At 40.6% G+C, this 25,957-nt stretch overlaps 1 protein-coding gene across 2 annotated transcripts in view; it reads left to right on the top strand.

The window, feature by feature from the left end:
• The first annotated feature begins 3,044 nt into the window (after window positions 1-3,044).
• The window catches only part of Tmx3 (thioredoxin related transmembrane protein 3), a 34,547-nt gene continuing 11,634 nt past the window's right edge, over window positions 3,045-25,957 (top strand). Inside the window, exons 1-10 of one of the 2 annotated variants that reach the window (XM_004654637.2) lie at window positions 3,045-3,174; window positions 4,057-4,111; window positions 6,592-6,631; window positions 7,943-8,066; window positions 14,886-14,931; window positions 16,169-16,249; window positions 18,626-18,725; window positions 20,521-20,598; window positions 21,743-21,809; window positions 23,467-23,565. In XM_004654637.2, coding sequence (XP_004654694.2) covers window positions 3,114-3,174; window positions 4,057-4,111; window positions 6,592-6,631; window positions 7,943-8,066; window positions 14,886-14,931; window positions 16,169-16,249; window positions 18,626-18,725; window positions 20,521-20,598; window positions 21,743-21,809; window positions 23,467-23,565 — 751 coding nt within the window. In that variant the 5' untranslated portion in view covers window positions 3,045-3,113. Of the gene's footprint in view, window positions 3,175-3,596; window positions 3,692-4,056; window positions 4,112-6,591; window positions 6,632-7,942; window positions 8,067-14,885; window positions 14,932-16,168; window positions 16,250-18,625; window positions 18,726-20,520; window positions 20,599-21,742; window positions 21,810-23,466; window positions 23,566-25,957 lie in introns of those variants that run through there. The other variant, XM_045134968.1, reaches the window with a different exon arrangement.

Raw genomic sequence — 25,957 nt, 5'->3', positions numbered from 1 at the left:
GCCCATTCATGAGCACTGTGACCAGACATTAGTGCCACACAGGACATTTAACCAAACACTTCAGGGTAATGGCAGAGCTGGTAGAAATTAAACTTTGGAGCACATCATGTTATATGTGACTTCCTGTTCTTAGTTTGCTGTTATGATTAGTGGTTTAAAAATACAAAATTCAATTATTGTATTATCTAGTTAATGGTATTTTTTCATCCTTTGTTGTGGGGAAAAGTTACACTAAAATTTTCCTGTAAAATCTTTGTATTTCTGGGGGAAAATGGTCAAGTGATTATCTTTCTATACGCAATATTTAGTTTGATGATAATTTGTTAAGAATATTTTGTCATCTTTTTTTTCAATGACTGAAATAGTCCTACCCATTTTTCCTTACCCATATTTAACTCCTCTGGTTTTTGTATCAATTTTCTACTAACCTTATTGGATGAAGTGGTGAAATGTTCCCAGTTTTGCCACTCATGGAATTTGAAACAATAACACCATGGTTAATTTATATGTCAACTGTGTCAAAGGATTCCCAGGTAGATAACAACTATTCTGCTTGTAAAACACTATTCTGAAGTATCTGTGTAAATGTTTCTGAAATGAAATCAATGTTGGGACTTTGAACCTAAAGTGAATCTAACTAACATCCTAATTCATTCTCATAACATGTTTTCATGAACTGGATTAACTTAAATCATCTGGTTTATTTTTATTTACTTATTCATTTATTTATTTATTTACTTATTTTTGAGGTGGGGTCTCACTCTAGCTCAAGCTGACCTAAACTTCACTATGTAGTCTCTCTCAGGATAGCCTTGAACTCATGGCTATCCTCCTACCTCTGCCTCCCAAGTGCTGGGATTAAAGGCTTGTGACACTGTATGATATATAAAAAAATTCACCTAAGTCAAATAAATGTAATTGAGGCACTTTAAAGTTAACAAGGCTCTCAAAACTACACTAAAATTAGCTGAAGACAATAGTGCCCCTAGAGCTAGACTAGCCATTTCAGACTCCATGCAGTCCCATAAAAGAGCCCAGTCTTGTGTACAGGCACACTCTCTCATTTCCCAGACGCCACCAGGAGCTCTGTATTCTTTACTTCTCATAATCTCGGTTGAAAGAAGAAAAAACAAACAAAACTTTCTAAACATAATCTTCTGTGGTCTGTGAAGTTCATTCTTCAAATTCCTATGGCAGGAATCTAGAAGCCATGAACTCTGGGAGATTTTTTATGACCATGAGTGTCCAGCATTTTACCTCCAAAGCCCACAAGAGCCAAGGTTCAGTTGGTGAGCCTAAATCCCCATATCATATGGGCTGTTGCATAGTACATTTTATTCTAAAAGGGTATCTTTTTAATGATAAATTATTGAGTTTCTTTAGGAATAAATCATAATTCCTGAGATTTATTTATGGGAAATTGGTAGCTCTGGAAAAGGCTGGAGCGCTTCCTTCTCCATACAGAGATCAGACATAGAAGCCTCCTTTAAATAACAGACTAGAGGGGATTAATAAATAGTGAAGGACTCAAGAGACCAAAGATAAATATTGCATACAATCAAAGTCATAAGTTACCCACCAGGCATGACACAGACAGAACAAAAGAAGAAAAATATCTATGCTATGCTGGGAAAGAGAGACAAATTCATCTGGATGCTCCCATCAAGAAATGGGAAAAAGGAAGAGTGGAGAAAGCAAAGAGCATTTTTTTTTTTAACTAAAAAAAAAAAAAAAATCGTGTTTTAGGGGAAAAATAACCAAACAGGTTGTTTATTTAGTTTTATTGAGGTAGGATTTCTTTCTGGCCCAGGATGACATGGAATTCACTATGCAGTAGTCTCAGGGTGTATTCAAACTCACACAGATTCTATCTCTGCCTCCCAAGTGCTAGTGTTAGGATTAAAGGCAAATGCTACCACACCGTACTCAGTTAATACTTAAAAAAAATTTTTTTTGTTCATTTTTATTTATTTATTTGAGTGTGACAGAAAAACAGAGAGAGAGAGAGAGAGAGAGAATGAATATGGGTGGGCCAGGGCTTCCAGCCACTGCAAACGAACTCCAGACGCGTGCGCCCCCTTGTGCATCTGGCTAACGTGGGTCCTGGGGAATGGAGCCACGAACCGGGGTCCTTAGATTTCACAGGCAAGCACTTAACCGCTAAGCCATCTCTCCAGCCCCCATATACTTTGTTTTTTAACACAAATATTTTGCACTAAGTACTTTGTTACCCAAATAATTAGAAAACTGTTTTAAAAAAAAGTGATGTTATAGATGAGATTTTTCAAGGTTTAGAAGTAATCTTCTGTTACTACAGGTACCTGTGTCTATAGTGCTGCAAGATATCCTCCAAATAAGATTCCAAATACATTCTGGAAATGTACGGATGGAGGCACTGCTCAGCAATCCGGTCTTCTACTTTCTCTTCTTTTTAAAATATTTTAGTAGCACACGATAATTATACATAATGTGTCTTTTCACACCTTTACATATGTACATAATGTATTTTACCATATTCACCATTATTTTCACTATTTACTTCCCCCTCCCACCTGCCCCCCTTCCACTTCCCACTTCTGGTCCACCTACGTTCATATTTGCCCTTTTTTTTTTTTCTTTTCCCTTTAATGACTTTCTTCAGTTTCTTACAGGTGCCGAGAGTGGGAGGCTACTTACAGAAGTACGGGCTCAACGCCAGTAGCTACGCTACGGGAGAACACGCCTTGCCTCCCTAGGGAGCATTTGCTGCACCCAGAAGCTCAAAAGAGGCTCTAACCCCACCTCATCCCCAGCGCGAAGTTTAGCCGATTCCGCGGCACTTCTCCCTCCACAGCGAGCCGCAAGCAGCCGCGGTTCTCACGCTCCCCTCAGCTCTGCGCGCGCAAAGCATGCGCGGCAACGCCAGCGCGCATGCGCCTCCCTCCCGCGCATGCGTGCCAGCCCCGCGCATGCTCAGACGCAGCCGGGTCCCTGGGAGGGTAACGGAGGCCGGCCGGCCCCGCCCACCGGCTTCCCAGGCGAGTGTGCGCGCCGGGGTCGTCGTCGCTTCCCTGTGCGGGCGGGCTTCTCTCAGCGTGTGTGCGCCTCGGCGCGTTCATCCTCCACCGTGGTCCATGGCGGGGGCGGGCGCGGCCGGGCGGAGGAGCCGGGCCGCCCTCGGGCTGTGCGCCGCAGGTAAGCCGTGCGTCGAGGGCGCGGCCCCAGGGCTTGGGGCTGGGTGGCGGGGGGGAGTCCTCGTCCGTCCCACCCTTCCGGTCCCCCGCGACCCTCCGCGGCCGCCCGCGGTCCTGCCCTCTGCTCGGCTTCCGGTGCGGCCGCCCTGGGGCTCCGCCGGGGCGCGGGGCAGGGCGGGAGAGGATGCTTCCACTTGTCTTGAGTGCCCGCAAGGGTCCGCAGCACCGGCTCCACGCACTGGCATCAAGCGTGTCCTCGAGTCAGCTTTAGGAGATCTATAGTTTCTGAAAGCTTGTCACCTTTGAGAGATTTTTCTTTATTTATTTATCATTTTGAATTTTACTACCCGGGCTTAAGAAAGAATAGGTCAAGGATAGATCATGGTCAGTTCCCCAGGACTGGGCAGTGTGCAGTGACCTGCAGTCAGCACAGGGTGTCCTGGTTGCCATGGTGGTATGCCCAGTGATGAACCATCACTTTTAGGGCCTCTGTGGGCCACTTAGTGCTCTGCTGCAAGGTGTGTAGCCCCGTTTTGTCTGCGTCTGTCTGTCAATGTGTATTGGCAGGTGCGACAGTATTTGAAATAGCGTTTGGAGTTTTGACTGAAGGACGGTTGCTAGTACAGAAAACTGTATCAACTGTACTTCATACAGCATTTACCAGTTGCAATATATTTGCATGCAGGGTCAAGTTTTATTAAGTGGACGAACTCTAGAGCATATTACACTCTAGGCTGATGGATCAATGGATACTGTCATGTGAAGGATCAATGGTGTGTTTTTGGTAGATTGTGAAGAAGAAGAAAAAATTATAGATGACTATGCTTACAGAAGAGTGAAATGAAAAATTGCCATTCTATACATTTTTTCCTTTCTTTTCTAGTTATTTTACTAGACCTGACTTTCTGCAAAGGATTTGTAGAAGAACTAGATGAATCGTGAGTATACGTCAACATAAAGTATTATTTAAAATTGTCCAACTCTCATGTTACCTGCTAGACAGGCGCTGTAACCATTTATGCACAGATGTTAGAACTCTAGAAGATGGTAGTGACCAACAGTGCTAATTTTGTTTCTACTAGTTCTGAGGGTTTTATATGGAAGCGTACCCCAAAGTGTTTTGATAGTTGTCATGAGATGAAATAGCTAGCAAATGTTTCTGTGTTGTTTTATCATCTCATTTTGTATTTGTGGTTTCTTTTGGATTTAATCATGCAGAATACATGCAGGAATTCAGTATTTATGCTTCTGCTATCACAGGGTTAATGACAAAGCCATGCTTACAGTAGTGAATAGTCCAGCTACACTGCAAAATTCTTTGCCTGCTCATTCAGCTTTGACTCCCAAGTGATAACAGTGCTTTTCCTGGCAGGTCACATGAGGGAAGGTAGGTGCTCTTCCCACACCAAGTGCATGGCCTTCTCTGGAGACACCAGTAGTCAAGGAAGCAGGTGACCCAGCCATGCTCATGTGGTTACTGGCACTCCTAGTCCAGTTCCCTCTACTTAGAGGCCTCATCATTAGAGACCTCTCCTGAGGCATATCCCAGATATGAGTGTCTCAGCTGAGGAACTTTCCTACTAGCAGAGAGGCAGAAAGGCGGCTTTTGTTCTGGGTTCCTTGGCTGTATTTTACTCTACTGCATCTACCTAATGCTGGCATGATGCTGTTTCCTGGTGGAAAACTGAACATTGAGGAGCTAATATATCCTTTTTGTGTGTTACTGTCACTGTGGATAAACCAAGACTTGTTACTTGCAGATTGGCTTCTTGTCCTTTCTGAGCCCCATGGACAGTGTCATCTACTGAAGGGTGTGGTCAGTACAGTATTGCACCATTGTGAATAAATGAAGTGTGTAAAGGGCCTGTGGGTCTTCCTTATACGAATGTGTCTTGGGAAATGTTTGCAAATTGACTACAGCAGTTTTCTGAATGAGGAAAAGAGTGTTAACAGCAAGGTTACTTTATTGAACTCAGTAGTGCATCACGATAGGTCACCTTTTTCAGAGCCCCCTAACTGTGGCAACTCTGGTTAAGGGTGAATGGATTCATCTTCTACTTCTCATTCTGCTATTTACCACGCACACTGGGGAACAAATAATACCAGTACCTTGCTTGTCAAATGCGTATGGAAACTGCATCGTTTCCTGCAGTAGTACAAGGGGATGTGCAGCCGTTTGTCACCTCTGCCTGTAAGACAGTGACCGTGAGAATTCCGGTGTGATCCCAGATTGACCAAAACAGTAAGAAAAACATGTCCCACTCTTCTCCTGAGACCTAAAAACATGTCCCACTCTTCAACTGAGACCTAAAAAGCTACTACACAGAGACTCGATTCCTCAAGTCCACAAGCCATTGTATTCTCACCACACAGAACTTGTTGAACCCCTCATACTTTCCATAATGTTCCTCCCTGCGGTTGACTTGTCTCTAGGTTTGGATTAGTCAGCCTGTGCTTTGTGTTGACTTGCCCCACATAAGTCCTGCATGACTGTGCAGCATCTGACAGTGGCCCTGGAGTTGGACTCAGTCTGCATTCCATGGACCCAGACATGGGCAGGCAGTGTACTTTCCTTGCTCAGGGTGGCCCAAAACCATAGGGGTGGGTTGAGTATTTTAATTGACAGTTAAAGAGGACCAGCCTACCAGCTGATGGCACAAGTTTAGCCTGGCTTGTAGTGCACACTTTGGGCCAAGGATCTTTATGCAGCAATTCTCTAATTGATCTTTTTCACAAATAGTTTATGAAAACTGGGGAGTCCATACCAGAAAATCATGGGAATTCTCCTAAAATCCAAACACCTAGATACCAGCAAGTGGCTAGCCTTGTAAGCAGAATTTTGAGGCATAATATTTGACCTGATACAATATATTTCCTGCCCAGGTTTAGAATGAAGTAGGGGGATTAAGAGCTTAGGCATATGCAGTCATCCCTCAGCCCCCATGGAGCTTCTTTCCAGGGCTTTCTACAGATTATCAAGTTTTGCATGCTCAAGTACCGTATATTTATATAAGGTCAGTTATTTGCATGTACGTAATACACATCTACCTGTGTGATTTAATTGTCCCTATATGACTTACAGTGTTTAACATAATATAAATAAATGCTGTTTAATGAGTTAGCTATATTGTTTATGGAATAATGAAAAGAAAGCCACTTCTTGCATTATAAAGGCACTCCTTCCTCCCTGATAGACTATGTAGATGAAGCTGACTGCATTCCTATTCCTCCCTACTACTTTCCCATTTTGTTAGATCCTTTGTTCCTAATGGCCATTTCTTTGTTCTGGTTTCAGTTTTAATTCTTAAAATATTTAATGGAATGGATAAGATTCAGAGGTCACAGGAAAATATAGGAATTCAGAGAATTTGTTCTGTGTTCTTATATTGAGCACTCTTGGTGTTCGTTTTGTTTTTAGGTTTAAGGATACTCGAAAAGATGACATTTGGCTTGTTGATGTGAGTAAACAAATGTTATATGCTAATTACTCTGAACATCTTAAGTATTATTTCCAGCCTCTTCCATTCAGAGGTGGAAATTTGTGGTCTTGTATACTAGTAAGGTTCTTGGCAAGGAAACCTACTTTTGATGATATTCTTGGGGTAGGGTTACTAAAAAGGGAAGCGGGAATCCTTTTAAATAATGGGGTTGTGAATCCTGTCTTGAGATTATGGTATTATTTTAGTATCAAATTCACTCTTGCTTCTTTACATTATCAAGAGATTGAATTTATTAACTAAGTAGTCTCAAACATCTTATACCCTACTAATGATCAAAATTAAAATTTGATCTCCTTTTCTCACTTGCAAGTTCACAATATACTTAAAGCTTATGATACATGGGATTTGTTTTAACATGCCTCAGCAAAAACCAAAGTAGCTGCCCTCTCCCCCTCCAAAACATGGAACAGGAATGGCAGAGTTGATAATTGCTCAAACTAAACAATAGGAAAAATCTACTACTCTCCTCTTTGTAAGTTTGCAACACATTTAAACCTCAAGATATATTGAGATTTGTTTGAACATGCCTCACCAAAAATCATTAGCTACCAAAGAAATGGAACAAGAATGGCTGAGTTGATAATTACTGAGGATGGATGATGAGTCATAATAGTCCAATCATGAATTCTCCTTTTTGTACGTTTAAACATTTTCTTAGTAATATAAGTTTTACTACATGAAAATATAGTAAGCATTACACTACACCACAGAACTGGAGAATATAAGTTTCATCCCATCATTTCATGCTTTGAAGTATGAAAGAACTATGCTTTTAATGAACTGAACTTGTCCTTATACTAAACCTCTTGTCGTAACAATGGTCATATCTTGACAATGAATGCACAACAGTTAGCAGAGGCACCTCAGTTGAAACTATTATAGTAAAAATAGATTGATGTTTGGCATTCGCACTTAGGTGTTGCATATGGGATAGTGCATGTCTGTTTACTTACTGATTACATCTGATATGAAACCTGGATACATTCCCTTGGAAGCAGGCTGTTTAATATATTGACTATGTATCTTTTCTAAATAAGTATTAGTCATGTAAAATGAGCTTAACTAGTATTAATTTTGAGAAATGTGGTAAGAATTATGCTGCTTTGATTTGCTTCCTATATCTTTTGATATCCTGCCTCTTAAACATGATAAACTTTTACCTGAAATAGATAATTAAGTTGTTTAAAGAGAGTCTGCAAATATCATGATTGGTATGCAGAATAGTGTAACATTTTCATGTTTGTTCATTTTCTTCTGCTTTTTTGGCAGTTCTATGCCCCATGGTGTGGCCATTGTAAAAAGCTGGAGCCAATTTGGAATGAAGTTGGTCTTGAGATGCAAAACATTGGTTCTCCAGTTAAGGTTGGAAAGATGGATGCTACTTCCTATTCTAGTAAGCCCTCAAACAGTTCATTATTTTCCTTTTCTCATAAAGAATATATTTTTATGATAATAGGTTTTGGGGTAAGGAGAAAAAAGTTTTATCAGGTAAAGGTTTCTTAATAATACAAGACTCTGTACTTGGAGTTAAATGAGTTTGCATTGAATAGTCAGTGTAAAGTGTGTGGTAATCTCAGGCCTACTGAAATTGTCCAAATTGTGGCTTTTCCCTGGTTGAACCCACTTACATTAGCATTTAATGTGAGGGACCTCTGGGAAAGTTGAATCTTTTTTTATTGTTATTTTATTTATTTACAAGAAGAGAGGCGGGGGAGAGAATGAATGTGAATGAGTATGCCAGGGCCTCTATCTGCTGCAAGTGAACTCCAGATTCATGCTCCACTTTTTGCATCTGGATTTTCATAGGTACTGGGGAATCAAACCTGGATCCTTAGGCTTTGCAGGCAAGCAACTTAGTTGCTAAGCCATCTCTCCAGCCTGGAAAATTGAATCTTTACTGATATTGTTAGTGGTATAGGTTTAGAAGGAATGATCGAGGAATGAGGAGGAACGGAAAGGAGTTTGCTTAGAGGATCAGGGTGTATTCAGTGGAGAATGTGCTTACTGAGCACGTGCAGAGAGCAGAGCAGAGTTGAATGAGTGGCAGTTGTCCAGAGGCTATTCTCCTACTGCTCATGTTTGTGAATTCAACTGCTGCTGTATATAGTCACTAGCTTACTATTGTCCTCCTGCTTTAAGGCTCCACTGTCAAAACTGAGTAGTTGTAATAGAAACCTCATGTCTCCCATTGCTTAAAATATCTGCTCATTATAAAAAATGTTTACAGGATATGAGATGCAAACTTCCGGTTTAGGGAAGTAGGAATCATCATAGCAATTTGGGATGGCGTGGCTCCACACAGCAAGGCTGGCACTGCCTGTTGCTTTAGCGTGCAGCTCTGGGAAGGATACTGAGGGTTCAAAGCTTGGAATTCCTTATTGTAACGATTTAGTTGTCATGCTTCCTGTAGTGATGTTTGTGTTATGAAATTTGGATGGTGTTGAACTAACATTGTTAGAGATGATTCCCCTTTTTTTTTCTTAATAAAGAAAGTAAAAGTATGTAATGTGCTGGTTTGTTTTTGTTGTTGTTTGGTTGTTTTTTTCTTTTTTTTTTTTTTCTGCTTTGTTTTCTCAGACATGTTCTCAGTCTGTTCCAGGCCCGTCTGGAACTCACTGTGTAGCCTTAAACTAATGTTATCCTCCTGTCTCTGTCTTGGAAGCAGTGTCATTACAGGTGGTACCCACACCTAGCCATATAATTCCTTTTTAGGATATGAACTTTGTATTCTACATTGGATTTTACAACAAGACAGTTACGTGTGTGTGTGTGTGTGTGTGTGTGTGTGTGTGTGTGTGATCATGTGTGTAAATGAGAGCGTGTTTATGTCATGACACGTGTGTGGAGTTAGGGGGCAACTTTTGAATGTTTATCCTTGCCTTCCATCCTGATGAGGCAAAGTTGTTCACCACTGCTGGCCGCCAACCTTACATGGACTCTTGTCTCCACCTCCCTTCTCACTGTGGTTACACTGGGAGTCTCTAGATCTCATGCTATCGCACATAACTTTCAAGTGGGCTCTGGGGATCAAACTCAGGTATTCTTGTATGACAAATGCTTTATCTGTGGAGCCATCTCCCCCTCCCCTTCCCCAATCCTGTCCCCAGACTTGTGCTTTAATCTCACTTCTCCTGTCCTACTTTATAACTTGGAGGAAGTACTTCACCTGTCAGTTTTACTTTTCATTTCTGTGTGGGAGAGAGGTCTTCATGGTGGTGAAGATTATATGTATGTTTCATGGTTTACACCCCATGCTTCGACGGCCAGCACTTATGTAGCATTTAACGGATGATGTCATACTGACAGCAGCTCCCCAAGTCCCTCGTCTTCATCTCATCGTTTGTCAGTAGCGAGGAAACACACATTTTGGGGAAAGCAAATGATTTATAAAGATAATTTGGCAACAAGTTATAAGATGAAATATGGACAGATAATAAACAGTCAAAAATAAGTAAAATAATGTAGTGTTTTGTGTTGGTGAGTGATGAACTGTGCTGCAGAGAAAACGAGTATCATTTTTCCAAAAATCATTGGTGATATTCAAAAACCATTGTCCAGAGATTAGATTTTTAGTTATATGTCTCTGTGTGTGCTTAAATACTTCAAGACTGCTCTCATGTAGACATTGAGTAGAATTTGGAGTTAAATCGCTAAAGAATTGCATTGTTTTTAGTCTGTATGTCATTATTTTGTCTCTTAGCTGAGAAATACCAATCATGCTGTTTCATAGACCTCTTTCAAGTTATGGGTTACTCGTATTTCTTAAATTGCCTGGGTGCTCCGTGTAAGCTGAAAGCTCAGAGTCCCACAGCATCCCAGCCATATGGAAGTCTTTCAGGTTGGATTATGAGTATAGATCTAGCATGCACTTAAATAAATTTACTGTACAGTTTAAATTGTGGAACCAGAAAGTGGAATATTACTTTAATGAGTAGATAGTTACATAATTTGGGTTCCAGTGAGAGAATTGTAACATGATCCTATATAGAAAAATTCTTTTAACTTCCATTGGTGGTGGCTTAAATTTTCAAATATGAAATTTTGGCTGAAAGCAAGTATCATCAGAATGAACCCAACAAATCTCCGTGTACAGACTTTGTGAACTAGAAAAATTTTGAACTATTGGGATTTATTTTGCTTTATATGTTCGTAATTGTACCAAAGTTCACTTGATTTAATTTTAACTAATAATTAAAGTTATATAATGTCGTGTGTAAATTCAGATATGTAGTTGAGCCTCTCCATGTTTTAATGTATGTCTCCCTTCCAAGAATGGATACTGAAAACGCTTCTCATGATATAATGCCCCTACTGTGATACACTGACTTCTGCTGTGATAACCCCGGAATTCTGTTGATGCTTTATGTTTATTGATTACATTTTGTAGTAAAAGATCATGTTCATTTGGCTTTGATGTGTAACATACAATGACATTTGGCCCAAAACATTATTATTCTGACTTCTTGTTTAAGAATATTTGGAAATTAATTTTACTGTCCTTGTGAGGTCTTTTTATCTACAGGAGTATTTCAGGCATTGCTGACATTAGGAACCAGTATTTGGGGGTTCCTTTTTTGTGCTATAATCATTCTTTCTGAGTATTGTAGGATTCCTGACATCTCTGACCCTACTCCACAGATAGCGACGCAGTACCCCTCCTCACTTCTACCTCCCCATCCGCAGCCATTGTATCCACCAAAAATGTCTCCACCTTACTGAGTGTTAAATGTGATACTTTGTACTGTTTTCTTGTTGAAAGGTCTTCAGAGTGAAGTCTTAACTTCTCAGCCCCTCCCCAGCTTACAGCTCATAGTTCGACAAAAAGTAATGGAACTAAAAAAAGAAAAAAGTAGCCCCACTAAAGGTGAAGTGGCTCTTTTCACACCACAGAGTTAGAGGAAAGGTTAGAGCTGGATCCCAAGGTCACCTGTCCTTAATTGGTTGGAATTGAAGGAGAAAACAGCCAGGGAGTAGGCTTCCTGCTTCCCTTCATTCACTAAGGAATATTTACAGTTACAAAGCTTCAGGGGAATTTCTCAGGTTACAGCTTCCGCTGTGAAAGGATTGGTCTGAGATTGTTACTTGAATCTCTAGTATAAGCATTTAGGAATAAAAACTTGCCTTGTAGAGTGAGTTTCTGTTTCAGTGTTTGCTTCCTCATTGCTACTTTCTCTCAAACAAGTTGTCAGATCTTCCCAAAATCTTATTTTCTTCTTCATACAAAAGTGGTTTGAGGTTTGGTTGAAGACTATTACAGCTATTTTGAAACTAACCATTCTTGGTGTTTATTGATATTTGTATTTTGGCGTGCCATCAGTTACTGAAGTACCAGTGAGGTCCCACAACAGAGTCTGCACCATGGTCAGGCCTATTCTACATCTTGTCTCAAACCCTTTTGATGTTTTCTCTCATAGGAACTCCTAGATTTTAATAGGTATTTATGAGGATTTGTTGCTCATAATACTAAAAGGCAGATAGGTGGAGAGAAGGAAAGAAGAGGTCTTAACATAGGACAGTGGAAGCTGAAGAAAAAGTCAGTAGAGGGCCATCCTGACTGAGAGCCCAAGGAGGTCTCTGGGTGCTGAGGAAGGAAGGGAGCTGCAGGAGAGCAGTGGGGGAGGGATAAAGCAGAAACACATTCAAGTGCCGGAAATCCCTTGTGTCTGTGTAACTTAAACAAGGAATCAGACCCCTCCATCCCTCTGCCCAAGCGGAGGTGTCCGCACAGAGGAAGCTGGAGAAGAGACAGTTACAGACTTTCACATTCACATGGAAATGTCCACACATCCCTGTCATGGTAAGCCAGGCTTGGCTCATGTGTCTTTAATCCCATCATGTGGAAAGCTAAGGCTCTTGATGTTTTGGAGTCACTGGTCAAGGAGACAAGGGGCCACAGTAAGCTGGGGCGATGCTATTTCTCCCAACTATGAAAACTGAGGTCAGGAAAATCTAGGGATGGGGTTCAGTGTGGAACTGGCATTTCTGCTCTGATGGTTCTTCCATGGGATCTTCAACATCCTGCTGGGAAGTACCATTCATTGTACTTTCCTTGTCCTTAGAAGAATCACTAGTGAATCATAACCCTTTCCCTAGTCAGTTTTGGAAAACATTAATGAGCTCTAAGTGATAACAAGGGCTTGCACTTACTTGCCTCTGTAATTTAGGAAGACAGTGAGTAAGAGTCGATTTATGCAATCATTTCTGCAAAAACATTCCTTCTACTTTTGCTTTCAAAAAAAAAAAAAAATGCAGTGCTTAGTGAAATGGCTCAGTGAGAAAGGTGCTCTCCATACCTGCATGACGACATGAGTTCAGATCCCCATGACCCATGGAAAACCAGACATGGTGGCTTGTATCTAAAGTGTCACTGTTGGCTTCACACAGCGAGATGCCATGCATACCTGATCAGGTGGTCTAGTCCCTGTCTCGAAGAACATAGGGCGAAGCCGGTGTGGTGGCCCAAGCATTTATCCCAGCACTAGGGTGGCAGCAGTAGGAGGGTGGCTTTGCGTTTGAGGCCAGCCAGAGATGACATAGTCTATTCGAGGTCAGCCTGAGCTACAATGAGACCTGACCACAAAAAAGAAAGAACATAAGAGCCAAAGGACAGGGAAAAGTGCTTTGAAATGCTATTTCCTAGAAGTAAAATAGTTGTTGCTGGCAGGAGAAATTGCTCAGTGGTTATGGTGCTTGCCTGCAAAGTCTAACAACCTGGATTTGATGCCCCAGTACCCACGTAAAGGCAGATGCACAAAGTTGACATTTATTCATGTGGACATTAATTCATTTGTAGCAGCTGGAGGCTCTGGCATGCCCATTCCCTCCCTCCCTCCATCTTCCTCTCTCTCCCTGCCTTAAACAATAAATGAATATATTTTTTTAAAAAGTAGACAGTGATTGAGAAAGACAGCTGAGGTCGATCTCCAGCTTCCGTGCCCGTGTGCGTGTTTGTCGCCGTCCCCCTCCCCACCGCACTCTCAACCCTTGTGCCCGCACGCACACTCACACCTAGACACAGAATGCAGATGCAGCTGGACAGACCCGGTTACAGTCAACACAATCTACATGACAGCATTTCGTTGTGAACTTAAAATGGAAACAAGCTATGTAACTGGTCTAGTTTTCCGGAGCATGTGGAGGTAGAGCTAATTCTTTGGGATCAGACTGAGCAGTGATGAGATTGATGGAGAGTACTGAAGTGACTGTGAAGCCAGGGCCAGGTACAGGAGTAGTTTCCATGACACCCCCCCCCCCCCACACACACACCTCTTACAAGCATGCTTCCTGGAAATACAGTCACAGAAGGGGGCACCCTGTGGGTAATGCAGCTTACTTCGGAGTGACACGTGTTTTACATTGTGTAATGAAAACAAAGGCTGTCTTATTTCTACTTTTCTGGCCTAGTTGCCTATGAAATTGTATAATATTCGATTGCTAAATTATTTCTATACTTCTGATGGCTTAATTTCCTGTTGACATTTTCTGTGTCTGTATTTTTTTTCACCTTAGCAGATGGCATTCTAGTATATATTTTCCATCCTAATATGTTTGAGAAAATTGGAATTCTAGGCTAAAAAGTAGAAAAATCAGAATTTAGACAAAACTTCTTCTCGATCATCTAATGACTACAGATCTTGAGAAATTTTCCTAAAGCTTTAATTTTTAAGTTTAAAATATCCTTATTTTCTGTGAAGACTCAGAAGACTGTGTAGGGAGACGTAAACTTTTTGGAAAGGACTCAATGTGATGTAGGTTGAAATACTTTTTCTCAAAAGAAGTCAGATGAGAAATACTTTATGTACTGCTGCTGTTTTTGTTTTTTAAAATAGTATAGCTTTTAAAATGAGTGCTCAAGAGACAAATTGTAACTATTCTGGAAGTCATTTTTTTTCTTTTTTTTATTAATTAGTTTTATACTCAGCGAATACAGTCAATTTGGTACCATTGTGAGGCTATCCATGTCCTACACCCTCCTCCTGGTGGAAGTCATTTTTTAATCTCAGTATTTCTTACATTCCCTAAATTAAATTATTAAGGAACTGTTTTATATGTAAATGTCAAGATTTAAAAACCTTTTTGTGAGTTGTTAATACCTAAAAATTGTATCTACTTTTGTTTGTATAAATATATCTTTATGTAGTAACTGGCTCATTTGTTACCTAGTTTTCTCAGTTCAAAAAGATTTAGAATTATTATTATTTTTTTTATCAAGGTCTTGCTTCAGAGTTTGGAGTTCGAGGTTATCCAACAATTAAGCTGTAAGTTGAGTGTTGTATGTTTATATGTGCTTTTTTTTTTTTTTTTTTTTTTTTTAGGTTCACTCTGCTTACATTGGACTTATTGCTAATAGTTTCTTTGAAAGGCTGAGGATTTGGGATCAGTATCTTCTTTTTAAGGCAGAGTGTATGATGAAAGGAGAGGGTCCATTCCTCTATGCTTTCTTCAAATTGAAGTAGTCTTGCTCAGGGCTCATTCGGTGCTGTGCTTTGAATACTTCCTATCTGTCATTACTGGGCAAGGCGAGATATAAATTATGGAAAATCATCCTTGAGTAGCCCTGGTGTGTGTTCTCGCAGGTCTGTCCTTGAAGTCAGTCTCCTAGTAGACTCAGCCTTCTGAATAATTAAGGAAACTTACTTCACTGAAGATATTAACTATAAGAGAATCCAAATTGGTGGATAATTAATCTGTAGGTGTGTTGACTAATCCAAATACAGGTACAGATTGGAAAAAATGGTTTGGTAAACCTAAAAGAACTGTTTTATATGTAATAATCTTACTGAAGTTTCTCATCAGTAATATAGAGAGCTTGGGAGTAGTTTTCAGTTATTTTTAAAATATGTTTTTAAAAACATATTTTAAAGTCTCAAATTATAATATTTGAGAACACTAGTCAGTGTTTCTTTTTTTAATTGACCATATCCCTCCACTTTGGACGAATGTTTGCTACATTTCTGTTCCATTTTATGCTAATTGTCTTTACCTTTTGTAACTCACAAGTCTCCCCTTAGGCCTCTTGATTATACTTTCAGACATGTTAATCAGACATGTTATTCATTGGGAGGCTTTGTGAGAATCATTCTGGGTGTTAGAAGTGTGGTCATTATCATAACTGGAGGATTTGGAGCATTCACGGAGGAGCCAGGGTACTATGTTGTTCTGTGTTTGCCTCCTCCCACATCCTGCTCCAGGGAGTTCAGTGACAGGCTGGTGTGCAGCCCTTGGCTGGGGTGTAGATCACTCACCTTTCAGAAGGCACGCATATGCAGCTGTGGAGACAGGAAAGCCTGCCAGTGTAAACTCAGTGCGGCACATGGTTCTTGTCATGTGGGGGGAGCTGCTGTCCCTCCATGTGCGTACTGCATGTGTACTTCCCAAGGCTTCTGCACTTACTGCTGTATGGCCTGCAAGGTTACATTACAGGAGGGAATGATTGCCCTTAATACTCAGAGTGAAAATCATTTCCAGTTCTTATCCTCTGTTTTTCTTTTTAAGATTGAAGGGGGACTTGGCATATAATTACAAAGGACCACGGACTAAAGATGATATTATTGAGTTTGCACACAGAGTTTCTGGGTAAGTTCCTGTTAGGAAAAGTATTAACTCTATGATTTTATTATTTGAAAATTAGGTACATTTTTGTAGGATATATTGAACACACACCTTTTAGAGACTTACTTAAATGTGCTTCCTGTTTTGGAAAATACAGAGTCTGTAGCATCTTCAAGGAAATGCTGCAAAGAATCAGATCATGTTTTATATTTTTTGTTCTACATTTTAATTCATTTGTTGTGTAGGAAAACTTATCCCAAATGAGTTTTAACACATTTTCAGTCTTTTGATTACTTGCACAATAGCCCCTCCTTATTCTTGATACATCCTTTGAGACCCCCTTCCTCACACCGGGAGATGCTTGACACTGTAGCTAATACTGCATCCCATAAGAGATCATAAAAAGACCCTGTAATAAAAGTGATATGAAAGTGGTTTCTTTCCCCTTAAAATATACTTTTCACTTAAAAGAAAGCACTCTATGACTTCTCTTTGGTATCTGAATTTGCAGCATTGCTACTCCCATATTTGGGGGCCACTATGAAGTGAAGTAACAGTTGGTTGGACACAATCCCTGACGTACTTGTAGTGTGATGACTTGAGGGCTGGGGCATGCTCAGGGGCAGGTGTCATGTGCAGCTTGCATACACTGGGCACAGGGATGACTCACATCTGGTAGAGATGGGGTGAGGTTTCATATGACTCAGAACGATGCGCTGTTGCACTTAAGAACTGCTTATGGTGGTAGTTTCCCACGGAATATTTTCATACCACAGGTAGTATGGGTAATTTCATACATGGAAAGAGAAACTGGGGGGGTGCTGTAGCAGCTTTATAGATCTGAATTTTTTTATTTTTGCAATTTTACTCCAATATGTTACTCGAATAGCTAACCTGTGATGCTGGAAAATGCCAGTTTAGATAGTTAAATCCTTCCTTATCACCACGGGCTGTTTCATACCAGCTGCAAGGAGGCGTTCTCACAGTACTTGCAGATCGTTGGGATTGGTCTACAAATTTCTGAGGAATTGCTGGCAAGGAAGCAAATTCTTCACAAGTTATTCTTGTTTGAATGTGATTTTCTTCCATATCTTGCTGACTAATAAATCAGGGTTTACATATGTTTAATCTGGTTACATGAAATTCTTACTGAGAACATTTGTCAGGACACATTACTGTATGTTGACCTTAACGTGTAGGCAGTTCCTTATTAGTTTGGCATGACATACTGGTAATACTTGCTAGTGTTAAATTAAAATAGGATGGGTTTGTTATGTGGAACAACAGTAAATTTGTGCACATGCCCAGAATATGTACTAAACTTTATTAAAGTTGTAGTATTTACGAATAATTTTGACTGTACTTTCTCATTGTGATATCATGTTTCATTTTCTTTATGTACTTGGTAAATGAATTTTGAAATGGCTGTGTCATATGAGAGGCATGTTGGTAGTGTCCTATATCCCCTCATGTGCTACGTTTATTATGCCTAAGAAGAGAGTCTTCTGAAATAACCAAGGGTGATTCTGTTATAGTTGCTATTTCAAGAGTCAGTTCTGGGGTTGCATCACTTGCTGGTTAATTGCTAGGTGTTGAAACAGAGGCCAGAGGAGAGTGATGCAACCGTCTTAAGAACTTTGTGCTTTGAAAATGCTTGACTTTGCAAAACAGGTTCTGTGTAGTTTCCAAATTTTCTGAGCTACGAGTGTGATGGTATTTGTCGTACTTGGAAGACTGTGTCAGGTTACTGACTGCACCTTCAGTAACAGAGCTCATTGTTTTGATGTCATATTCTCAGTCGATCTGCTTTGAGAAATGCTTGTATAATAAACTTTTGTAGAATTATGACTTTTGGAGTTACTCATATACTAGTATAACTGTTTTCCATTTTATTTTTCTGAAAAATATTAATCTAAATTTGAAGCAGGGTTTTAACCTCCATAGAATACTTAAGAACTATGTAATGTTTAAGTTGACAGGTCTTGTATAAATATTCTTACCTGCTATTTACTCTTGGGACACTATTGCATAGTTAGATTCTGTGAATGTTCTTTTGATAGGAGAAAGAATTCTCAGGTGAATTCCTTTGTTGTTAGCCATGGACTGCAAATAGATAATAGTTCTGCTTTTAACTTATCAAAATAATGCCAATAATGTTAATCTCTAGAGAGGAATATTTGACATAACTTTTAAAGCTGACAGGTTTAATCATGAGTACTATATAAATTGTCAGTAAGTGATGAATGAGTCCCCATCAGCTGGGGTTTTATTAGCTTTATATGGACTTGGTGATACACTTAGCTTCAGTAGTGAAACTATAATTTGAGAAATGATGAATCTCATAAATGAGACTGAATTGTGTGTATGCCTTACTTCATCTTTGTCTGCTTTTTCAAACAGGGCTTTGGTTCGTCCACTTCCAAGTCAGCAAATGTTTGGACATGTCCAGAAGAGACATCGTGTGTTTTTTGTTTACATAGGTGGAGAATCACCCTTGAAAGTACGGGCTTATAAATCTGCATAAACAGACATACTGTTACAGTTTCACTTGCTGTGTAGCTAAACTTTAACCAAAATATGAAAATGCTTATATTGTGGCCCAACCTAAGTATTTTTACAGTGAAAACCCTTTCTTGTATACATGTCTTCTATAATACTTGCCAGTATTGAAACAGAAGTGAGTAGAAGTGTAGCTAGGTGTTGCCTGCCTTAGTATTTCTTTTGGTACTGACCTGATTATTTATATTTTATATTTCTTTTTAACATTGTAAATCAGCTACTGCAAAATGCAGTGTCAATGTCAACTTTATTCATCCTTGCTAATGTAAATTAATAAATATGAATTAATGAGGTCACAGTAATTATAATAATTAATCAACTATTTGGTGGAGGATAGAAGTGCTTTCTTTTTTTTGCAATTTTTAAAATGCTTATTATTATTATTAACAAGATGTTTCATATAGATGCATCATGTGTTGGTACCCTCTTTTCTGTGGTCCCTGCCCCCATTACATTGAGGTTGGTCCTCACTAGGGTTGCAGGTACTCCCCATGGGGTTGTAGTTTATGCATTGTGGGAGCAGCAGTCAATTATTTTTGGGTGGAGGAAATGCCTTGCTTTCAGCATGATGTCTCAACTTGTGGCTCTTAACAATCTTTCCTCTCCCTCTTCCACAAAATTCTCTGAGCCATTGATTAGGTGAATTTTTTTTTTTTTATTTTATTTTTGAGGTAGGGTCTCACTCTAGCCCAGGCTGACCTGGAATTCACTCTGTGTTCTCATGGTGGCCTCAAACTCACAGCAATTTTCCTACATCTGCCTCCGAGTGCTGGGATTAAAGGCGTATGCCACCACGCCCGGCGGTTGGCTGAATTTTTAAGTCTACTTCATTGATGAGTTCTTTAGGAGCCTCTGGATCTCTATTTTGATAAGGTGTTGAGTATCCCCAGAGTCTGCCTCTTTATTATTATCAGGAACAGAATGGTAGCAGCACTCTTGCTTGTCTCAATTCCTCTGTGGTTTCAACTGTGGCTCGGCTGAAGTGTGAGGGGTAGTTTATATCCTTCATTCTCACTACCATCTGAAAAAGTACAGATTCCCCAAAGGCAGTGAAGTCAGTATGCTTTTTTAAATGGGATAAGCATTATTAATTTAGGCAGAATTAGATGTATGTAGCCCCTCTTTTAGCCAAAGACTGGTGAGAGCTTGACACTGGTGAAGATAATCTTTGTCTCCACAGGATTCTGATCTGGTTCCCAATTCCAGATATGGATTTCTTTATACTGAGCAGGTCTCTTAGTCAATCAGAAAGCTATTGGTTACCCACTGAAGCTGTGTGCCATGGTTGCACTGGACTTTATATCATGTCAGGGTTCCTTCTGAGTAGCTTAGACCTCTGGTTGCTTAGACTGTTGTTGTCCATTTTTCCTCAGTAGCTCATGTAGCACTTTCCAGACTAGACAGGCTAGCTGTGTGGGGACTAGCTTTCTTCTGAATTCTAGCCAGGTCTCTCTGTGCTCTGTGTCATCAGCATATGGTGTCTTCAGCAATAGTCTTAGCTTTTGCCTCAGGCAGGTTATCAAGTACTTTGACAGAGTGCTGCCTAGAATTGTATGTTTTACAATAGTCATCTCCCTTACAAGCAACTCATTTGATTTTATATTTTGTCTTTTCATGGAAAAAGTCACATAGTAGCAAATAGCTGATACTATTTACAGAAGGCAGCATTGATTGTTTCATGAGAACTGAATTCTGATTTTTTGAAATATTAAACCCTCGTTCTGTTTGCTTCATAGGAGAAGTACATAGATGCTGCTTCAGAGCTAATCGTGTATACATACTTTTTTTCTGCCTCAGAAGATGTGGTGCCGGAGGTAATATTTGAAATTAGGCCTGATGAAGCAAATTGCCTTTTAACAATTACTACTTGGTTTTAGTTATCTGATATAGTTACTGTGATGTGTGGAGAGAGTAAATACTTAACTGCTGGTATCAGACTAAACATCTTTTGAATGATATTACTGGCAACAAGTGAGCTCTCAAGCCATTAAGTTGTTTACAGTAGTGAATCAGCTCCTGGGGGTGTGTGTTTTATAGATAAGTCTTCTCTTAGACCCTCACACCCAACAGTAAACAAATCTGTAAACAAGATTCCTTCTGTGCTGTCAAGAAGAAACATCAGGGCACTGAGAGAATTGGGCAACCCAAATTGGGGTGACTGCCCTGTTTGTTGATTAAGAAATGTCAGCCTGAGGAAAAACACATGAACTGGGACTTGTGTGGTGTAAAGAGCCATGGGCGCAACTCCAGAGACAGAACACGTAGCACAGATGGTGCAGGGCAGCACACTTGACGTCTTTGAGAAAGAGAGGCTAGCCAGTGAGCTTGTAGTGCAGCGAGAGAGGAGACAGGAGCTAGCAGAAACCACGTAGGGGGTGTCCATTGTAGCAGTGTGTTTTTTATAGATACTGTACATTCTGGTAGTGCTGATTATTGACTGTATTGTAAGTACCCCTTGAGCTGAGTGCACACAGTGGCCTCACATTCGCAGGAGGGGCAGCCGGTCTTGGACACGGGTCTGGCTCTGGCTCCCGCAGCTGCAGTGGTGGACAAGCAGCAGCCGGTGGTGGGCCGAGTGACATGTCCTGCTGCTCAGAGGTACCCTGTCCTTTGCCTCTCCGGAGGCTGTTCTTTGTCCCTTACCAACTCGGCTCTTACCATGCAGATTGATGACTGTGTGGAAGGACAGCCAGAAACAGCCAGACCCTGCTTTTGCAGGGACCTGTGACTGACTGTTCTTTTTAGTTGTCTCTCTTTTGCTCCTGTGCACATGTGTATAGGTGTTTTCTGGTATCTCTTAGTAGTTTTTAAATTATACCTATCAGTTAACAGGGAGGAGGGAAAAGATGCTACCAACACATGATGTATCTGTACAAAATATGTTCTTAATAAGATAGAATAAAAAAATAAAGTGACAAAAAAACTTTGAGTGATAACAGCTAACCTAATGTTTTCCAGTATGTCACATTGAAAGAAATGCCTGCTGTGCTTGTTTTCAAAGACGAAACCTACTTTGTTTATGATGGTAAGTTCTAGAGCTTTAACTCATATAAAACCTTTTGCACTTAAAGCACAGTGGGTTTTTTGTTTGTTTGTTTTGGTTTGGTTTTTCAGAGTAGGGTCTTGCTCTAGCCCACCCAGGCTGACCTGGAATTCACTCTGTAGTCTCAGGCTGTCCTTGAACTCACAGTGAGTCTCCTGCCTCTGCCTCTGCCACTTGAGCGCTGGGAAAATACGGTGTTTTAAGATGCTGCTGGGGTTCTGGTTCTCTTCAGTTGAGTGAGATGCTTTGATTCTTCAGCAGTACTTTGTCCATCTGCTGTACTTCCCTTCTGAATTTCACTACCGTGTTTTTGTTCCCCGTTGAATTCTTGCCTGTTTTGAAAAGTAAGTTGTGTGCAATTTTGATACTTTTAAGAACATTTCATACCTACACAAAGATGAAGAAAAAAAGGTCTTCAGTAGCATGGCCTTCTTCATACCTCTCTGTCTGTCAGAGAAACTGCTCTGTTACAATGCATACTGATGTCATTTTAGATTTCTGTTTCTGTTGTCATACAGACACAGTGGATAAAACCCTACTACCCATTGCTAAAAGTTTACACACTTAACATGATCCTAACACATTTACTTCAGCTCTCTTTTGGTGCTTTTTTTTTCTCTCTTTTGTTTTAAGCATTTTTAAGCAAATCCCATCACTGTAATTTGTTGTTGTTGTTAATGTAGACTGTACTTTTTAGATAATCATCTGGCAACATTTGGCCTACCTGAGGCAATTACTGATTCCTTGATAGTTATCAATAACAACATCCATGGTTCCTAAACTGTGATATGAGATACCCCAGGGTAGAGTAGGAAACTCACAAGATGCCAGGAGGTACTATATACTGAGGAATGCCAGCAAGTTGACATCTGTTGGACACCACAGCCACCAAAGTTGAATGTGAATGCAGAGTCCCATGTGACAGTAACCCTACTAACATTCTGACTTACAGTTTATTTAGTTATGGCCCCATACTGAAAATGACCACATGTGGGCATCTGATCCATTCGAGGAACATTCTAGAGTGCCTAGTTTTCTCATTAAGCTATACTATAGAAAGGAAGCTAGAACTAGGTTACAGCCATAGACTTGGAATTAAATAAATAATCTGCAAGAGCAAAAAAAATGCCCAATGAAAAGAGCATTTTTTATGGTTTCAGTAAAGGAGTGTTGGGTGTATTTTGACAGTCATCTTGAAGAAACTAAGGATTTCAATTTTTCATTGCCTTTAACTGTATAGAATTAGTTTCTTGTTATACATTAATAACTCGCCACCATTTACACAGTTGTTACACAGTAGTTGTACTGTCTCACATAGGTAACTTGGAATCAGTGATTTCTGGCTAGACAGTACATGGATATAATGACCCTGACCTCAAAAGGGAGGTCACTGAGAATGTTGGGTAGAGAGGCTTAGACTGTGACATCTGCCGCTCATTCAGCGGATGCTTATGGAAAGTTTATGCTAGCTTCCAAGTGAAAAAGGAACTTAGTATATATAAAAGTGAGTACACCTCTTCACTTGTCCACTCCTTGACACTGTATTTTTATGTACCTGGCCGTTGAAGCAAATCAGTATTACTTCTTCTCACCAGATTGTAGTGCTACTCTGAAGTGTTCTGTTTGCTTTGTCTTTAAGAGTATGAAGATGGTGACCTGTCGTCATGGATCAGCAGGGAGAGGTTTCAGAACTACCTCACTATGGATGGCTTCCTCTTGTATGAACTTGGAGACACAGGTAACAGCATGTGTACAGCGCCCATGTCTCCACAGAATTATTCTTTTCTTACTTAGATTTGTGGTTGTTTAAAACTTGGAACTTAACTGCATTTCATAATTAAGTAGGTGTGATTGCTACTTCTGTTTTGTAAGAATAGAGAGTGAGGGCTGGAGAGACGGCTTAGCAGTTAAGGCTCTTGCCTGTGAAACCTAAAGATCTAGATTTGCTTCTCTAGTCCTCACATAAGCCAGATGTACAAGGTGGTGCATGCATCTGAAGTTCCTTTGCATTAGCTAGTGGTCATGCCCATTCTCCCCCAGCCCCAAATAAATAAATGAGTGAATGAATAAATAAATAAGCAGAGAATAATATCACCAAAGGATGTACCTTTGTGACGATCACAGGTGAGCCTGAGAGGGTTCACCCATAGGACTCAAGGTTACTGGGAAGACAAAAAGAGTCTGGGCACACATGTCTGGAGTTTGTTTTGCAGTGGCTGGAGGCCCTGGCATTCTCTCTCTTTTTCTCCCCTCCCTCCCTCTCTCCCTCTTTCTCTGTCAAATAAATAAAAAGAGGAAAAAAAGAATACAAATTAGGGCTGGAGTAATGGCTTAGTGGTTAAGGTGCTTGCATGCAATGCCTAAGGACCCAGGTTTGATTCTCTAGGTCCCACATGAGCCAGATACACATGGTGGTGCATGTGTCTGGAGTTTGTTTGCAATGGCAAGAAGCCCTGGTGCGCCCGTTCTCACTCTCCCACCCATCTCTCTTTCTCTAATAAATAATACATAAAAATAAATCTTTAAAATTAAAAAATGCCAATTAGATGAGTTGAGGAGACGGTTCAGTGGCTAAGAACTCTTGGTGCTAAAACATGAGGGTTTCTGAAGCTGGACACCACCAGGTTCACCTCCCCAGAAGCTTTGTCCAAAGTTGTATGTGTCCACATGCATCTGTACCCCAGTCCACAGGGAGGCGGAAACCCAAGACTTGCTGGGGCTTGCTGACCTAAAAGACAGCAGCTCCAGGTTGAGGGAGAGGTCCTGTCTCAGAGGAAGAAACAGGCAGGTGAGTGATGAGAGAAAACACGTGGTGTTCTCTTCTTGCCTCCACCTGTGTGGCATGCATGGATGGAGCACATGCATATGTACACATAGATGTATGCATCACAGCTTGCATATATTCTACACACACACACCCAAGCAAAAGAAAAAGTGCAAATTAGATCCCCTCCCACTTAGGAGTTTGTTTAGTTCCTGAACATGCTCTTAGTGCACTGCATTTGGTGAGCTGCATGTTAAGTACTTAGTAGGATATGCCATGGTTACTGTCAAAGATTGTGGATTTATTACCTGATTCTTTCAGAGAAGAGAGGAAAGAGGAAAACCTTAAGAGGATTGCAGCTTGGTTATTGGTGTGACAGTCATGACAGACAGCGTGCCCTCAAGGAGGTTAAAGTAGGCTGCTCTGGCTCCCCTTAAACAGCTTACCTCCCCGCTTTACTCTGAAGCAAGCAGTTAGCTTGTGTGGTGTTCCTTCTGTGTTTCTGCCACAGTTTACCTTGTCTGGGCATCTGCTGTGCTTGTGTCCCTGCTCCTGACATAGCAGTTGCTTTCTGACTCTGGCTTAACACATACTGAGTTCTCAGCAGTTTTGTGACAATAGGCCATTGCATACTCTAGCTCTTGCATCCACCTCCAGCCTAGTTATTCTGGGCTCCCCTACACTCCCTCTCCAGCCACATCAACGCCCCAGTTTCTTATCACAGCTGCCATCTCTCTGCCAGTGCGCCTTTATAGCCTCCCTTTGCTTTACCTGAGACATGTACTTAATTCATTTCCATCTGCCAAACCCAGACTACATATTGCCTCCTCTGGAAAACCTTCCCTGGCCTGTTAAGATGTGTTGATGTCCGTCCTCTAAAAGTGCTTTTCCAGGAGTAGCTCCTTTCCCTCAGCACGCATGGTGGCTTTAACCTGCACAGGTAGCTCAGGGAAGCCTATCTCTGTCTAGCCCGTAGCTGCATCTTACTGACCAGTCCAGCTTCTATTTCAGTTCTGTGATGAAACTCTATAGCAGTTAATCACTGTTTGGAAAACAGTGCCTGTGCTTCTTGGAATCCTGTTTGGTCCTCAGGAAAATACTCCACGTGCTGTAGCATTGTGAAAACAGAATTATTTAAGGGACATTTGAAAATTAAAGATGCACTTAACAAAAACTACATAGAATAATACATGAACTAGTACAAGAAAGGAGTCTTAAGCAGCATGTTCAAGTGAATGGAGACTGTAGAGGTGCAGGGAAGAAGCAGCAGTTCAGTGGAGGTGGTGCTGAAATAGAAATCCCAGTATGGTTGTTGTGGCAGCTTCATACAACTTTCCAGTAAGTTTCCTGAAGTTAACTGACACAG

The sequence above is a fragment of the Jaculus jaculus genome, chromosome 15 (assembly GCF_020740685.1).
Source record: "Jaculus jaculus isolate mJacJac1 chromosome 15, mJacJac1.mat.Y.cur, whole genome shotgun sequence".
Lineage (NCBI taxonomy): Eukaryota > Metazoa > Chordata > Mammalia > Rodentia > Dipodidae > Jaculus > Jaculus jaculus.
The sequence above is the reverse complement of the archived record's forward strand: the minus strand, read 5'-3'. Positions and strand labels throughout refer to the sequence as shown.